The following is a 14,579-nucleotide window of genomic DNA, read 5'->3' on the forward strand; positions in this document are numbered from 1 at the left end:
AGGTATGACATTTAACAAATACTAAGAACAGGGTCAAATTTTAGGTGTAAAAGGATATACATAAGAAAACAGATGAATTCTCCCCTGGAATAACTTATAAACACTAACAAATGATAAAGATAACAAAATGGAATACACAGATGACCACATCACAGCCATTTAAACTCAAAGTAAGCCTCTGATCTCAATGAGATTGAAGATCTCATCCAAATACAACCCCACAATATCTTGAATTTGGATACTTTCAAGTTCATCTCCCTCAGTACCCTTATAATTAAGCCAACATTAAACAAATCCTAAACCTTCAACTTACAGTTAGACTGATTACAACACTCCACTTAGATATATGCCCTATTCGCCTTTACTCGCACTTGATTCCTATTTTCCAATTCACAGGTCAAAAAGCAAGAACAAAACACACTAACTAAGGTTCCTTCTGGGAGTTTCGTCTGAGGGAGAGAGACTCCCCAGAGCAATTCTTAACTTTGAGCATTAGAAACACCTGCGAGCTTTAAGAAATCTTAATGTTCAGGCCTTCTACTGATCATGTCAGACACAAGATGGGAACCAAATGTCAATATTTTTTTTAAAGCTCTCCAAGTGATTCCAACATGCAGCCAAGGCTGAGAATCACTGTTCCACAGTGAACCAAACATCATTCACCTGCCCTGAAAGAGAAGGTACATGCCAGGGCAGGTGGTCTGACCTTTGGCAACAGTCTGGTAGAAAGAGGAGAAACTCAGCTTCAGATTAATCTGTTGGTCCCCGCTTTCCAGAAGGTGAGTCTTTGGACAAGCTGCTAAACTTCTCTGATCCTCAGTATCTACGTAACAAAATGGAGACCAAAATCCCTATCTCATATAAAATAGGGTAAAATGAGAAAGTGCATCAAGTGCACTTTATGCATAAAGTGGTTGGCACAGCACCAAGCAAATAGTTAATGTTCAATATTGACAGCTCCTTTCTTGCTCCTGTTACTTCAAAGCATATGATGCCATGAATATTTATGCCTTGCTTATCTTTCACTTTAGAAATGAGGTTTATTTCTTGACTATGCTGCGCTTTCTTTGAAGGGACTGCATTTTATCTCAGTCCCTGGTGATTGGCAAAATACTAGGCACAGAGGAAGGGCGCAGAATATTTTTGTAGGATGAACATATGAATTGGAGTACCACTGCTCTTAATTTCCTTTTTTTTTCAGAGGTTTGAATAAGTTAATAATTAGTCCATAGCCAGAGACATACATTTTTAAAATTTTTATTTAAAATCAAGGATTTCAATTACTTTAAAGCCACATTACTGTGATAAAACATAACCAACATTTTAAAGATTATTCTCTTATACTTTTTTCTATTCTGGTTTTAAAGAAACAAATATCAAAAGATCCACAGGACAAATGTTTATTATAATTCTTACAAGTCTTTTTGTTCATCAGTGATGACTAAAACCAACTTTATGGTCAGGAAGAAAACAAAGCAGTAAAAGTTAATTAGTGATAACAATGCTAAACTCTGTACTACCTGAAAGAAGTGACTGTGTCTTAAGATATACCTGAAACGTTTCACTAAGTCGGCTACTTGCTCAGGTGAGGTCATCCAATCAACATGGTCAACTATTTTTCTGAAAGTAAAGAAGTTTAAATTAGTAGGGTCAAAATTTTAGAAGATGTATAAAATAAAGAAACACTCCTTTCATGGAGTAAATTAATTTGTATGTAAATTAGCTGTGAGAATAGACTGTTTTAATGATCTTTAAAAGGCTCAAGAGAAGAAAATTCTCCTTTAAATGAGCAGTCTACTTCCAGAAATAAAAGTTTAAAAGTTAAGAACAACTCTAAGGGATGAAAAAAAAATTAGTACCTATTAATAGTATCACCATATGTGGCTCTAATAAGCTGCTGAAGTAGGTTTTTTATATTCCTTCGCAACCACTGATTTCTCTCTTTTAAGTCGAATACTTCATCCATAAGAAGCAGCATTACCCTAAGTGGAATATTGTCATCCACCTGACAAAATATGGGAAGAAATAAAAATACATTTATTTGAGTTACCTATCTACTATGAATGGCTAATTCTGCTGCTTTTACGAAATGACTGGTACTCTATTTCAGAAATCAGAGAACAAGTTGTACTATAGTCTTCACAACCTAATATTCCATTCTAATAATAAAAACATATATTTTTAACAGTCATTTTGAAAGAATACAGAATTTTACAACCCTACAATTCCAAAGTGGTAGTGAAAAAAATTTCTCAAAGTGGATCTATGGTGTCTTAGGAAAAAAATAATCTGGCTCTTTTACTTTTAGTAGAGTCTGTACTACTTTGCTAAGGCAAATGCTAGCCCCCTTTGCTGATTATCTGGAGCTTCTTTTTGAAAAGAACAAAATATTCTCAACATTTCTCCTTATTTAATAGAACAAAACATAATCTACATAGAATAACCTATTTTGCTTGGTTAGTTAGTCATATATACTTAAGTATTTTCAGGAAAAAGAAGCTAAGATAAAATTCAATATATAACTAATTTAACATTATTACAAAGGGCATATTTCACTATAGTTCTAAATTTTCTTTTAACAAGTAAAAATTTGTAGACTTTTATTATGGGAATATTCAATTAATAATACAAAAATTAAAGATAAAAGACAACTAGGAGAGGAGCAAAAATCAAAGTTGAAAAAGTAAAGACAACTGGAAAGTTCTGATGTGAAAAAATATACACAAAGCAAAAACGAGATTTAGAACTACAATAAAACTGTATATAACTGACAGTAATTTTATAATTCTTTCATCACTAAGATACTCTTTCCAATCATTTTCTGATTGAGTATATTCATTAGTTTGATGTGACATGTAGTTCTAATAAAAACCTAAACTGTAAAAATCCTTAACAGAAGGTATGATGTTATGGATATTATACCAGCATAACTCATAATAAGACATTCTAAAATATTCCTGAAAAAGCAAATAAAATTTTATCTTTGCTTAATACAGTTTATCATAAGAAATTCAATGAAAAACTGAAGGGATAGAATTATAATTTTAAAATAAATCTGTCTAATACAACAGAATACAAAGTCCAGACCCAAACATATACAAGAATCTAATTTGTGACAAGGGAAAAAGACAGTACACTTGGGAAAAGAGGGCCTTCTCAGTAAATGATGCTTGGGTCAGCTGGCCTCTGCCCTCACTCCATACACAAAAATGAATCCTAGATAACCAATCCTAAATTTTGGCATGATAAGACAAAAAAGATTTTTAAAGAAAAATCATAGGTGATCTTTGTGACTTTGCAGTAGGCACAGATTTTATATATATATATACACACTACACAAAAACACACCAACTAGAAGATATTCACAATATACAAATACTTTCATCTGACAAAGAACCACTATTCAGATTATATAAAGCACTCTTGTTAATCAAAAAAGACAAAGACAGCCAAGCCAACAGAAAAATAGAGGAAAGAGCTAGAGGCACAAGACAAGACACCCAAATGGCCAATAAACATATGCAAAAAGGTTCAACATTTCCACAGTCATCAGAGAAATGGAAATCCATATGAGATACAACCAGAATGGCTAAAATTTAAAAGATATAACATACTGAATGTTGGCAGGCTATGGAGCATTGAAATTCTCATGCATTGCTGGCGGCAGTGTAAGCAGCACAAACACTTTGGAAAACTACTTGAAAGTGTCTATTAAGACTTATAAATACCTTCTAACCAAGGAATTCCATTTCTGGGTATAGACCCAAATGAAATGTACACTTAATTTTTTAATCAAAAGACATGTACCAGAATGTTCACAGGAGTATTATTCATATTACAACAAATATATTGTACTATATTTACAAAATGGAGTACTATAAGTCCACAAGAATGAAGAAACTACAATCACACAAAACATGAAAGAATATCACAATGTTGAGCAAAAAAATTTAAAAAAAATTTTTTTAAAAAGCCAGACTTAAAGGAGTACATACCTTACAGTTTCATTTATATAAAGTATAAAAGCAGGGTAGAAGTCAGGATAGTGATTATCCTTGGTAGGGGAGAGGATAGTGACAGGAAGAGAGCATTAGGGGCTTTCTGGGGTATAGGTAACATTCTGCTTCTTGCTTAGAGTGCTGATTACATGGACATGTTCAGTTTGTAAGAATTCATCAAACTTAACACATACAATAATATACACATAGGTATTTAGTTATAGATATACATATTATACTTCATTAAAAAGTTAAAAAGATCTGCCAAGTATGATTTCAATTACAGCTGAATACTACCAAAAGTAAAATTAACTCACAGTATCATCAAGTTGAGCTGAGACCCGACAATGTTCCGGATCTGAGTCAGTCTTCGGAATCAAAGGGGGCACCTAATAACATTTAAAAAAAATAAAATAAAAACAGAACAAAATAAACACACTAAAGCAGATAGTGAAAGAACACAATACAATAAGAAATCAAAATTAATATTAAACATAGTAATAGCATTTAATCTGGTTTTTGGAATGATAGATTAAGTTTACTTAGTATTAAAAAGTATTAACTATCTACAATTAGAAGCTCAATGTTAAAGTGTGATAACTTCATTATCATTACAGTTTTTTTCCTTTAAAAAAAAATGGACTTTTGAATCAAAGGGGAAATTACTTAGTCAAACCCCTATACTTTTTAGAACTTAAAGCTAAGAAAGTTTAAATTATTTAAAAGCCAAAAGTTAGTAGCACAGGCAGAGAAGAGAATTCCAATCTTCTTTATTTTACCATAAGGAAAGCTTAACAGTTAATAGACTTAATAAACTTAAAAAGCTAATTAACCTATTGATAGATAATATAAGTTATGGGGAAAATGGAGAGACTGGTATTAGCTGATAATCATTTGTCAGTATGGCAGGGACCACCAAGATCATCTACTATAAACCCTTCACATTGCTGGTAAGGAAAAAAGAACTGGGAAAAGCTCAGTGACTTCTGTACAAAGTCATATAAGTAGTTACTGGCAGAAGTGGTACTGTAAAATCCTCACTTCCAGTGTTAGTGTATGTCCCCATGATTAGAAACAATGATAAAGCATCAGAGAAAGTATGAGATAAATAGAAAAGTATGGATTTACACACACATTATTTCAGGAGTTGTCTCTTAAATAAATTCTACCTGTGTGTGTGTGTATATATACACACATATATGTATATATATATATACATATATATATATTTCCTCCTCATTCATTCAAACACGATCTAATAAATAAAAAACACTAACAGTAATAGGGTTTTTTTATAGTTTTGATTATAACCTTAAACAAGTAGGTTAAGATTATTAAGAAGTAGAAATCAGAAAGCAAGAAACTACATGGTCTGCAATGTAATGAAAAAGCTTCCTTGAAAATTATTCTATGCTACTCATGAGTATATACAAGTAAAGGATGGCCCCAGAGGCTAATGATTTTGAGAATTGTCCTCCCTTTGATCTCCTAGCCACTCGGTCATTGATCTCCTAGCCACTCGGTCAGGTGAAGCAGGAGAAATTAGCCTTTATGTTTCCTGATGAATACTAGTATAGCTAATTTGCATAAAAGCACCTATTTTTGTTTTAAAATTTAAGAGCACTATAAAATAAAAATGGCATATAGAATGTAGTAGTACAAAGGATGTTTGTTAACTTCACTGACTTTCAAAATTCTATCACAGCAAAACCTGAGGACTGGATTTTATAGTATCCATTTCTAGTAAGAATTTATTCTCTTTAGTTTTTTTATTCTTTATAAGACTATGTGTGTATACAGCTTTATACTTCTGAAAAGAAATAAGGTAAATCTAAGCAAGAGCTGAGTAAATCTTAATTGACTTAAAAATAGTTTGCTGTAGATATTACTGATTACTGAAAACATCTTCTTACCTTGAAAAATGATTGCTTTATGTCTTGACCTAATCTTTCTGACATTTTGCCCATGTTGTCAGACATTTTAGTCATTCCCTCTGCCAAGCTATCAGGAAGGGATTTAACTGCATTTGAAACATTCCTCATAGAATTTCGAAGTGGGTTTACAAAAGTGTCCATCTAAGGGGAAAAAATATTATACCATGACTTCACTGAATCAGACTTATTATTTAACTGAGAAGCTTGGGACAATACAGAGCGCAACACACATGAAAATAATGCAATCATTTTCTAGTCTATAATATCTTATTGCATTTTAAAAATACAGGACTACTGTCTTCAAAATGTACTGTCACACACAAATATATGATTTAAAAACTGGGGTGATAAGGCTATTGCTAGAAAGTACAAGCTTTAGGTTATATAAAAAATAATATATATTGGAGTGATTACTAGCTTTGCCTGCCTTATTAAAGAAATTCTGGAAAAAAGAAAACATTTTCCAAAACAGAAATCGAGGCAAATGGAATTAGCCAAAACATACTCCTGCTACAATTCAAGGCAACAATAACATAGGTATTTTGAGGAGACACTGAAATATAAACAAGCAGAAAAAATAAGCAGAAAGCTCACATAATTAACAAGTAATGAGATTTATTTTTTAAAATAATTTTTTGGGTAAATTACATGCTCAGAATCTACAGAGGGACTACAGAATCCTTTAGTAAGACAGAACAGAAAAACTATAAAACATGATCAGAAACATAAAAACGACTAATTTCCAGGGGAATAGGAAGCATTAAAACTGACATTCTGACTGCACAAATGTCAGATAATTTCAATAAGAAAGGTAGAAGCATCTAGAAACCAAAATAGTCTGCATATGGAACCCGAGATTTTTGACAGAAAAAAAAAAAAAAACACAAAATGAAAATCACAAAAACTACAAGAAAACTAAGAGTGTCATAAGAACTAATGCAGAAACAAATTATGTTCCCTGTCAAAAAAAAAAAGAAAAAAAGAGAAAAGGAAAGGAAAAAGAAACACTTCACTACTTTAGGAACACAGAACAATATTAAGAGATGATATCAAGAAGACAAAACTCCTTCACTCTACTATGCCTTCATGGTTTCCATTAAGAAAAACTAGAAAAGATTAAATAAGTACTATAATAAACAAAAAAGGTGAATTTCAACATAGCTGTAAAATAATTGGGAGTTTTAGTTACTCTTTGGATTAAGCTGAGCCAATAGTGTTCTAGATGTGCTTGATGGAATATGCAACATTTAGGAGGGACAATGTCACAACAGAATAATTCAGAGGAGAATCAACGGACAAAAACAAAGACAAAGAAGGGTTTGAAAAAACACTACCACTGGTACACAGATATAGAGATAAAAAGGATAAAAGATGAAGCTGTGTGTGCATATGAACCTGTGTGTAAAATTACGTGTGAGTGTGTATACGTGGCCTCACATTATCTAGACATGGGCTAAACTACCACTGATGCTCTTTTAAAATTAACCTAAATCTGTATAGTGAATTAGTTAATAAATAAATAGCTGCCTGTGCACTATCTTAGACCTACAGAATCCATTTCTTTTTCCTTTCCTTTCTGTTTATTTTTCAATTTCTGAGGGTAAAAAGCCCAAGCATCTGTACTGGGGACAGGAAATGGGTGAACCAGGAGGAATGGAAAAATCTCCACAGTTGATTCTGATGCCTAATCCTGAAAAAAGCAAAATTTTAGAAGCATAAAAAGAGTCCATCACTATATGACAAGATTTCCAAAAACAGGATTTGCCTTAAAACACACGCTTGAAACAACACACACACACACAAAAAATCTTGCAAATCACCAAGCAGAGGAGTGAATTACGATCACCAGCATAAGCATACACTTAGCCTGACTTAACCAAAGACATTGTCTCTTCATTATCACCTCAATTATGTGTATCAGAAACAACACAAAGTAATTTTAACTTAAATTTAGGTCTCTAACTATAGCTTAAAATGCCTTCACACCATGTATAAAACTGGATAGAAAGAAACTGTGTGCATAAAGGAAGACTGTTATTACTCTTCCTAGGAATTGCCTACATATTTTGTAAGGCTGGACAAATTGTGACCAGATTGGTATGTTATCAAGGATAAAATGTTTGCAGATTTTTTTCTAATACCTATTTAATTTCCAGTAAAATATAATTAAGGAAAAAATATTAAATTATAATTTAGCCAAAAAGGAAATGTAGCTGAAAGCTCCTAATTCTTGATATGCATAAAAATTATTTTCCCAACCTAAAAGAGGTTATGATGACCTTGGTAATAACCAATATGACTTATGAAAAATGTATGTTGCTATGCATTTCCAGAAGATTCAGAAGGATCTTTAGATTTCAGTGGTAATATTTAAAAAAACAATATATAGCTATTTGGATCTATAAAGCATCTATGTGCTTTATACACACACACACACACACACACAAACACACAACTATTGTCAATAAAAAGAAATTGTGTACGATTAAAGTAACATTTCTTTTATCTCAAAGAAGTTGTTATCAGTTTATTAGTTTATCTTAAAATGATACAATCCTGAGAGACAATAGGTAAACATCAAAAAGATGGAACACTAGAAGATACGTCTATTGACAATAAAATCATTTAGAGTTGAAATTTAAACTCAATCACTTCAATCATGAAATACAAAGACAATACTACCACATCCCCCCCACACACACCACTAAGAGGTACATAATATGGAACTTATTAAAACAAACCATTCCACTTAAAAATGTTAACATTCACTGGGATGTTAAAACTCAAAACCCTAGGGTAATCATACAAAATTCTTAGGTTTAATTCTTACTTCTGTACCAGCAAGTTAATTCTTAACTTATTTTGTACCAATTCCTTAACCTTTTTAAAAAAGTCTATGGGGAGGAGGGGAGGGAAGAGTAGTAAGGAAATCACTTTTTGTTTGCTTGCTTTTAATTTTCATTTTGAAATAATTTTAGACTTTTGAAAAGTTGCAAAAATTATAGAGTTCCTACCTGCTATCCACTCAACTTTCCCAATTGCTGTTACTGCTCCTACTACTGCCTCTACTACTACTTTACTAAGAGGTAACATTTATTCCAAAGTTAATGAAGTGGCAGGTGCTGTCAAACAGGGAATGTCACATTTATTTTGTACAATGCTGTAAAATGAGGATTAACGTCTTTATTTCTTGAGAAAATTAAAGGACCAAAAGGTGAAGAAACATGTTGCAGGTCACAACTAGTAAATGGCAGAGCAGGGATTTAAACCAAAGGCTAATTCCAAAGTCTGCATTCTCATCCACTAAACTATCTAGACCAATTTGAACACTTAGTCATTTTATTGTCTTAACCTACCATCTAATTCCAAGTATAGGACTTGGATCTCTAAAGGAATTTTAAATAATAAAGATTTCACTTAAGAGTCATAAATAATTTCAGGAACATAACCTATTCAACATTTTTCTTATCTTTACTACAAGTAAAGGACATTTCCACCTGGTAAGAAATAGTTCCTTCTCAGGTTATTGAAAAGCTTGTGACTTATGTTAGGCAAATCTTCCTCACTACATTATTTCAGAAATTTTTCTTTCTTTTAAGCTCCTACTAGATTTTAATCTACATGTAAAAATAGGAGTTTATACTTATTAGATATGCCTATCAATAGTAGGCTTAAGAAGCACAGAAGATAAATAGGCCAAGATGCATTAAATAGAATTTTCCAATTTTAAAACATACAAATATATTTTCTTTTATTTAAAAAAAAAAGTATGAAGGGGTACTTGGGTGGCTCAGTTTGTTAAGTGTCTGCCTTCAGCTCAGGTCATGATCTCAGGGTCCTAGGATCAAGCACCACATCAGGCTCCCTTCTCAGCAGGGAGTCTACTTCTCCCTCTCCCTCTGTGCATGTGCTTGAGCTCGTGCGCGCTCTCTCTCTCTCTCAAATAAGTAAATAAATAAATAAAATATTTTTAAAAAATGTATGAAAACAGACCTATAAAGAAAACCTATGCAATGGTCTGCTTACCTTGCGAGCAAAGTCCCCTTTCCCTTTACTATAGGCTTTGTTCTCAAGGAAATCATACACATAGTGAGCCAAAGCTGGAGATGCTTTCATCATTTCAGGAGTTAAGAGTAACTAACAGGGAAAAAAAAAAAAAAAAAAAAAGATATCTTACATGGATACAGTACTGGAAATTAACTCTTATCTATAATATTTTTCCTGCTAGAAAATTAAGAATGTACAGAATTTTAATTTTGCATTTAAAAAATTTACTCAATTTATAAATAAAGCATCAATAATTCTATGACCATTAATAGTTTGGTGTATATTCTTCCCATCTGCTATTTTGACTTTCAGTGTATCTCATGTGAAAGCTGCTCAAATGTATTCACTACAGTAGTCCCTTTCTCCATGGGGGATACATTCCAACCCCCCCTAATGGAGGTCTTAAAGCCACAGATAGTACCAAACCCTACATATACTAGTTTTTTCTATCCATACATACTTGTGATAAAGTTTAATTTATAAATTAGGCAAAGAGATTAACAATAGTAACTAATAATAGAACAATTATAAAAACATGTGAATGTCATCTCTCTCAAAATATCTTACTGTTCTGTACTCACCCTTCTTGGGATGAAAAGGGATGATAAAATACCTACGTGGTTAGATGAGGTAAGGTGAGTGACATATGCATTGTGATGTAGCATTAGGCTACTACTGACCTTCTGACAATTCATTAGGACAATCATCTGCTTCTAGACCATGGCTCACCGTGGGTAAGTAAAACCACATAAAGCAAAGCCACAGATAAAGGGGAGACTACTGTAGTCTGTTTTCAGGTTTTACAGCTTATACTGTATACCAAGACCCACATCATCCTAATTATAAAGTTAACATTAATAGAACGTACATAAATAATGTGAACTTACTACTCTCACAACTGTTAATGATATAACCTAAGGTTCTACCTTAGTTCCTTCAATGGAATATATTTTGACACATAATGAGTTCATTAGCTATAACGTATATAGTACAGCCACATTTAAAAGATACATTTATGGCACCAGATTTGGGAAAAGGTGATTATCTTTTAAATCTTATAAATAATTGATACAGATTTTTATACAATTAAAGCTAGCACATTAAAAAAATCAAAGTGTCTGGGGTGCCTGGGTAGCTCAGTTGGTTAAGTGTCCATCCAACTTGATTTCAGCTCAGGTCATGATTCAGTGTTGTGAGACCAAGTCCTGCATTAGGCTCTGCACTCAGTGTGGAGTCTGCTTAAGATTCTCTCTCTGTCTTTGCCCTTCCCCCCACTTGTACTTGCTCACTCTCTCTTAAATAAAATCTTTCTAAAAATTTAAAAATCAAAGTGTTTGACAAGAGTCCTACAAAGCATATCAGACATTCAACTTTAAGTCAGAAGGCAAAGGTAAATAGTAAGAGATTTATATGTTTTGCTATCTTTTCAGGAAATAATAATGCCATGGAATTACAGGTATGATTATAAGCAAACCAAATCAAATTTACAAATGTCTTCATAAACGTTTAAGAGAGAAATATAACCTTCCAAATAAAATATCCAGTATAGCATTAGCTAAGTTTCACTACATACTAAGGCAGAGTCAGCAAACTTTTCTATAAAGATCCAGATAGTAATTACCTTAGGTTTTATGGTCCATTGTGTCTTTGCTGAAACTACTCAACTCTGTTGTAGCAATGTAATAAATAACAATAATAAACTAAATGACTGGCTGTGTTCCAATAAAACTCAATAAAACATATGGTGAACTAGATTTGGTCTGAGTCTGCAATTTGCTGATTTCTGTTCTAGAGGGTGGAGTAGGGATCTAAATAATGGAACATTATATACCTGGGCTAAAGCCAGGTTTACCAGATGAAAATCCTTTACAAGTCATTCATTAGTATAAAAAACTATAAAGTGATATTATTATTATTATATCTGGCATTTGGATACATGGTTCTAAAACAAAATTTTTTCTAGGATAAGTAACTTGTGAGACAAATTTTGTTATTTCCCAACAGAAATCTACATACTTATGATAGTACATGTTAAGAAATAGTCCCTTGGATCTCTTCCTTTTTTGAATTATCCTGTAATTTTAGAAGCCTTAGACTCACTGTGGACTACAGATGGCATTTATCAGGAATGAAAATCTGTTAACTTTGGATCTACCTCATAGAGCTACTATGTACTGAATAGGAAACATTTATCTGTTTAGCGTACCATAAAACATCTAGACTTTATAGTGATGTAGAAGATAAATGTGGGCCTGTGTGTATTCATTTAAACCTGAAGTAACAAAATCCCAAGCACTCAGTGTCCAGAAACTTCTAAATCAGTCAATAAACAGAGAATATTGATAAATTACTGAACAGTATGCATGTGTCATCTGACATGCTACTGGAAAGTGGTTACTAACCCACTATCATATTAAAATGTTAACAAGGCAATCTACTGTATCTGTATGCTATATTAAAATGAAAACCTATGGATAATAATAAACATGGACTTACCTGCAAATATGCATTTAAATCCTTTTTTCTTTTTTCTAAAAAATCTCTATCCATATTATTAAAAGTCTTTTTACCAGGAAGCTTCAATATGCTTGACAGATTTTCAAACTAGAAGATAAAATATATTCAATAATTTTAGCTTTTTACAAAAACAGAAAAGTATTTTCTAAGTAGCAATTCCTCTATATATCAAAATCATCTTTAACTGGTTATTTTATAATGTATTTTATTATATTAAGCAAACATCAGAAAATATGTCCAAGCACAGTTCTAATGCTATTTATTTATAAAGGAGTACTTTCAATGAAGAATGACAAACATGGCTAACTGCTAAAGATGGATGATATCCCCATGGGATTTCATTTGAACACTCTAATTTTGTTCAAAATTATCAATAATAAACAGTTTTAAAAATATTCTCCAGGATGCCTGAGTGGCTCAGGGGTTGGTGTCTGCCTTCGGCTCAGGGCGTGATCCCAGGATCCAGGATCAAGTTCCACATTGGGTTCCCTGTGGGGAGCCTGCTTCTCCCCCTGCCTATGTCTCTGCCTCTCTCAGTGTCTCTCATGAATAAATAAATAAATCTTTAAAAAATTTTTTTTCCTTAACACTTTGACTTGTGAATAAAGTATTAGCAAATTAATTTTTAATGATCAAAGATCCCTGAATTCCTGGCTTGTTAAGAAATCTAATTAAAAAAGTATTTTTTAATACTGATGACTTCCTATCAGTTAATCATTATAATAGCTAATTTAAAAATAAGAAAGGCAAATTTCAAAGTATGTATTACAGTTTTACCACAACTTTGCATATAAACAACTATAGTATAACACTGACACTTCTTCCCCACCAAACACATGAATAATAAACTCAGAGACTACTAAGAAAAAAACTTAAAAGCCATTAGCATCTATCTTATCTTTGTAAGGCCACAAACACTAAGTATACATGCTCTAGGTTTGCATTTACAGACTCAACATCTGGGTGCACCTTCAAAGGTCCATATATATGTGTCATGCCTTGCTAAAGCACAGATTTTAGCTACATCAGCTACTAACACGGCATTGGAGGAAAATCATTTAGCTAGTGACTGTGCCTAGCCAACAGCCTCATAACTGAAACTTCAAGCAGCCTTGGAGTTTTTCCCATATGATACATGTCCTGAAATGAAACAAACTTTCTAGAACTATCCTTTGTTTAAAAACATCAACAATAATGACTCTGTAAAGAAAATTCACTCCTGGTGCAGAGATTAAAGAGGAAACAAAAAGGTATAGGATAATTTTCATCCCCAAACTGGAAGATTCTGAAAATACTAAATGGAATGGCAAATAAGATGGTTGCCTGGAACTGTAATATGAATAAATTTATTGTATGTTATCCATAAAAGGTAAGTAGCAGCAGTTCTTTTCTTTCAGCAAAGACAAGAAAAACAAAAAAGGAAAGTTGAAATTTACAGGGACTATGTTTACAGATAAAGCACAGCTAAAAGGCAAACAGGCTGATTCTTATTTAGCATTTTGCTTAAAGCTACATTTTCACTTAACAAGCTTTGTTTTTAAATTCTTAAGCTCTAAGCAATCTAAATACTTAAGTAATCACACACTACTATGATCTAAGAGGAAACAAAGTCAAAACCACTTTGACTATACTGAGCCCTTACAAAAATACATTCACTTTATTAATTTCATTTAATTTCTGATGCTGTACTGAAAATGGAAATTTCTGTATAACTGTTCTATTAGTAAAGTTTTTCAAAGTATGTTTTCACTTATATTTGTAAATGCGTAAACATAATTACATTCCTAGACTAGAAAATTTCACATTAGATCAAATTCCTATTGATTTGTAAGTAAATAAAATTACTTCTTAGCAATTCAAATTATCTTAAAATTTGTCATGTTTGGATAAAGTGTGAGGATGGAAAGAAAAGATACATAAGCAGTGGAATTTTAGGATATGAAACAGGTAATATTTAAAAATTAAAGCAATTATTTCTTCAATATGGAATAGAATATTCATTCACCTCTGCAAACAAATCAAGCTAAATATGAACAAACAAATCAATAGATATTGATCTATTCAACAACAAAACTAGAACGGG

General features: G+C 32.2%; 1 protein-coding gene across 8 annotated transcripts in view; it reads right to left on the bottom strand.

Moving 5' to 3' along the window:
• The window catches only part of SNX13 (sorting nexin 13), a 179,882-nt gene that overhangs the window by 69,067 nt on the left and 96,236 nt on the right, over nucleotides 1-14,579 (bottom strand). For all 8 annotated transcript variants that reach the window (XM_038557025.1, XM_038557024.1, XM_038557022.1 and 5 more), the window contains 6 exons: nucleotides 12,476-12,583; nucleotides 9,959-10,069; nucleotides 5,912-6,073; nucleotides 4,316-4,387; nucleotides 1,860-2,005; nucleotides 1,552-1,620 (listed from right to left, as the gene is read on the bottom strand). In XM_038557025.1, the coding sequence (XP_038412953.1) occupies nucleotides 1,552-1,620; nucleotides 1,860-2,005; nucleotides 4,316-4,387; nucleotides 5,912-6,073; nucleotides 9,959-10,069; nucleotides 12,476-12,583 (668 nt within the window). The remainder of the gene's footprint in view (nucleotides 1-1,551; nucleotides 1,621-1,859; nucleotides 2,006-4,315; nucleotides 4,388-5,911; nucleotides 6,074-9,958; nucleotides 10,070-12,475; nucleotides 12,584-14,579) is intronic.

The sequence above is a fragment of the Canis lupus genome, chromosome 14 (assembly GCF_011100685.1).
Source record: "Canis lupus familiaris isolate Mischka breed German Shepherd chromosome 14, alternate assembly UU_Cfam_GSD_1.0, whole genome shotgun sequence".
Lineage (NCBI taxonomy): Eukaryota > Metazoa > Chordata > Mammalia > Carnivora > Canidae > Canis > Canis lupus.